This window comes from Nematolebias whitei, chromosome 23, assembly GCF_014905685.2.
Source record: "Nematolebias whitei isolate Nwh7 chromosome 23, NemWhi1, whole genome shotgun sequence".
In the NCBI taxonomy this organism is placed as follows: domain Eukaryota; kingdom Metazoa; phylum Chordata; class Actinopteri; order Cyprinodontiformes; family Rivulidae; genus Nematolebias; species Nematolebias whitei.
Window position 1 is genome coordinate 12,599,777 of NC_056520.1, and position 3,754 is coordinate 12,603,530.

General features: G+C 38.3%; 1 protein-coding gene across 1 annotated transcript in view; it reads left to right on the forward strand.

The window, feature by feature from the left end:
• Positions 1–49: 49 nt before the first annotated feature.
• The window catches only part of LOC119429052 (receptor-type tyrosine-protein phosphatase-like N), a 27,634-nt gene continuing 23,929 nt past the window's right edge, over positions 50–3,754 (forward strand). Inside the window, exons 1-2 of the mRNA XM_037696769.1 lie at positions 50–308; positions 3,265–3,315. Of these exons, the coding sequence (XP_037552697.1) occupies positions 230–308; positions 3,265–3,315 (130 nt within the window). The 5' untranslated portion in view covers positions 50–229. The remainder of the gene's footprint in view (positions 309–3,264; positions 3,316–3,754) is intronic.

Here is a 3,754-nt window from a genome sequence, read left to right on the forward strand (position 1 = left end):
TGTCGTGTTTGATTGTTTATTTTTATGGCAGTAATGGCCTTCCATACAGGGTTAGACGTTTCTCCAGTGAAGTTTGGTTGCGGCCCTTGCACACACCCCACCCCCTCCCTCCACCTCCTCCACCTCCTCCTCAGCAGCAGCAGCGGCAGCCTCTCCTCCTCAGACATGGAGAGCTGCTAGAGCCTCCTCCTCCGTCTCCTCCTCCTCTCCGGTGGATGCTGGATGTACCATGAGGTCTCCGCGGCTCTGGGCGGCTCTCTGCCTCCTCCTGACCGCCTCCTGCCGGCTCTGCTCGGCCGCTCGACACGGTAAGCCTGGGGGTCCGGCTCGGTTCCGGTCCATCTCCGCGCCGCGAGGAACTCACGACTTTCTGTGTTGGTCTGAAGCGCGTGCAGCGGCTTTAAAGGACTTCAGAACATTTGAAACATTTTTTTTGTAATATTTTAGTTGTTTTTTAGAGAAGGAAGTTCTGATGATCAGAACCCGACTGGGCTGCAGGTTCTGATCCGTTTGGACTTCCTGCTCCGTCTGCCTCCATCACTGATGCAGCCACAGGTCTGCAGCTGTCAATCATTTTCATCTTTGTTGCTCATATGGAAGAGACGATCTATGACGTCACTACTGCAGCTCCTTCTGCACCTGTCAATCAAACTTCAGAAAATAGATTATCTGAAATTAGCTGAAGTTCAAACTGATTTGTTAAAGCTAAAACAATCAATGCTAACTAAGAGCCTAGAACAGCAAAATGTTAAATGTAGCTAAAGGCTAGTTTAAAGTTAAAAGTAACAAACAGTAGGTAGAAGCAAAAATTAGCTAAATGCTAACTCAAAGCTAAAGGTTGAAAAAGTGCAATAAGTGGCAAACTAACACTAGATGTTAGCTGAAAGTATTAGGACTTACTAGAAGCTAAATGTTACAAAAGTCTAGTTAAAAGGCCAGCTGAAAGCTGAAGGTAAAATAAAACACTAGCTAAAAATAACAAAAGGCTATTAAAAACAAAATGTATCAGAAAGCTTGCTTAAAACTACAAGTCTCAAATGTTAGCTAACATCTAGAGCAAACACTTTAGAACAAACAATAAGCTAAAAGTTACAAAATGCTAGCTAAAAGCTAAACATAGATAAAACATAGGTGGAAACGCTAAATATCAAAGGACTGGTCCAAAGCTTAAAGTAGAAAAAGGCTGACAAAGCTAAAATGACAAAACAGTAGCTAGAAGCTAAAAGTAGCAAAAGGTTGACTCAAAGCTAAAATGACAAAACAGTAGCTAGAAGCTAAAAGTAGCAAAAGGCTAGCTCAAAGCTAAATGTCGCAAAACAGTAGCTTAAATCTAAAACTGGCAAAAGTTTAGCCTAATATAAAAGTACTAGCTTGAAGCTAAAAGTAGCAAAATGCTAGCTAAAAGCTAAACATAGATAAAACGTAGGTGGAAACGCTAAATATCAAAGGGCTGGTCCAAAGCTTAAGGTAGGAAAAGGCTAACTCAAAGCTGAAATGACAAAACAGTAGATAGAAGCTAAAAGTAGCAAAATGCTAGCTAAAAGCTAAACATAGATAAAACGTAGGTGGAAACGCTAAATATCAAAGGGCTGGTCCAAAGCTTAAGGTAGAAAAAGGCTAACTCAAAGCTGAAATGACAAAACAGTAGATAGAAGCTAAAAGTAGCAAAAGGCTAGCTCAAAGCTAAATGTCGCAAAACGGTAGCTTAAATCTAAAACTGGCAAACGTTTAGCCTAATATAAAAGTACTAGCTTGAAGCTAAAAGTAGCAAAATGCTAGCTAAAAGCTAAACATAGATAAAACGTTGGTGGAAACGCTAAATATCAAAGGGCTGGTCCAAAGCTTAAGGTAGAAAAAGGCTAACTCAAAGCTAAAATGACAAAAGAGAACAACTTTTTTAGATAAAAGTAGAAAAATGTTAGCTAAAAGACTAAAAGTAGTAAAGGCTAATTAGGAGAATCAAAAACGAGTTAGAAGCTAAAAGTCTGAGAAGTCTCCTAGCGTAAATCATAAAGCTAAAGAGAGACCAGATGAAACAGAGAGAGGAGACAGAAACCAACCGTCTGAGGTAAATAAGATCATTTATTTAACGCGACGCTGAGCCAGAGTTGTGTCGACGCATCATAGATAATTTAGAGGAACCTGTTTTAAATCGGCTCTTTGTGCTCTTTATTCTCATTTCTGTAGGTGAACTGATGAAAACGACAAGAAAACAGGATCTAAAAACGTGAAATCTGAAGGATAAATCGAAATAAAACCAACAATAAACCAGCTAAATGAATGAAACATCCTTAAAGAGACAAAGAAGCAAACAAGGTCGAGACAGTGTGCAAATATATAACAGCCGACAACGGAGACTAGTTTTTAAAAAAGTCTGGTTTCTGCTGATTATTGTCCAAAGAGCCACGTTTTCTTTCTAAATAACGCGATGAAAGCGATTGTGTTTGTTGCACACGGAGGTGTGAGCGCTCAGACGTCACACAGTTGTGAGTCATAAACCCTCCATCTCTGTCTGCTCGCTGGAATAATGACTGACTTCCTGTTTCAGCGCTCAAATATTAGGATGGTTTAGCGCTCACGGAGGACACGGCCTGAAACGATGAAAACGTTTAACATGTCTGTCGAATTAGCAGTAACTATTAATCATGATTAATCCAATAAAGAGGTCAAAGTAAAAAAAATACAGAATATTTCGGCCAAAGTGAGACTCGTTCGGCTGTTTTTTACTCAAACCAAAAGGCTATACGTAGCAAAAGGCAAGCTAAAACCTCAAAGTAACAGAACAAAAGCTAAAAGTTGCAAAACTCTTATCTAAAAACTAAAGTAGCAGTAAGATAGCATTCAGCTACTTTTAACTTCCATCTTCTGGGTTGCTACTTTTAACTTCAGTTCTGCTGCCTTTAACTTGTGTTCGGCTCATTTTAGCTATTCTTCTGCTTGTTTTAACATACAACAGTTTTAGCTTCTTTAGTTGTGTTCAGCAGGTATCCATCATCAGCTGAAGGCACAAAGTTAATCAGTCAGACCAGAGGATTATTCCGAAAGTCCAACAAATTAGTTGTGTTGGAGTGGAGATGGAGCGAGGTTTTAGCTGCTGTTTGGTTATTTTTTTTAGCTTCTGTTCTGCTTGTTTTCTATTTGACAGTTCAGCTTCAGCTTTTTCAGCAGTTTTTGTTTCAACGTTTCTAGTTCTTCCTGTCCTGTTTTGTCCAACAGTCTTGTTAACGAGGCTTCGGCTGACGTTTGCTATTTTTATTTCTGCAGGTTGTTTGTTTGAGAAGAAACTTTGTGCTAGAGAACAGCTGTGCAGCAACGGTGAGTTGTTGTTGTTGTTTATTGTTGTTATTTTTTATCTTTTAAAGTTACTGATTGCAAAAACATGAAGACTTGTTTTAAAAAATCACAAAAAACAAAGTCTGAAAAATATTTTTCTTTTTAAAGTACCCTTAAATTCAAGATTTGTAAACAACAACATGGACTTTATGGACCAAATAACACAATTGTTTATTTACCTATAAATATATAAATAAATGCAGCAACTGTGTGTTTGTTTATCTACGAAAAAGGTTTAGTGTGTAGGTTTATGTACTAAAACAGCAGAAGTATGTTTGTTTACCTTTAAAAACAGCTGGTGTGTTTATTTACATACAAAAACAGCTAAAGTGCTTTTACCTACAAAAACAATGGAAGTGCCTTTGTTTACCAATAAAACAGCTGAAGTGCTTTTGTTCACCAACAAAAATAAATCAAGTGC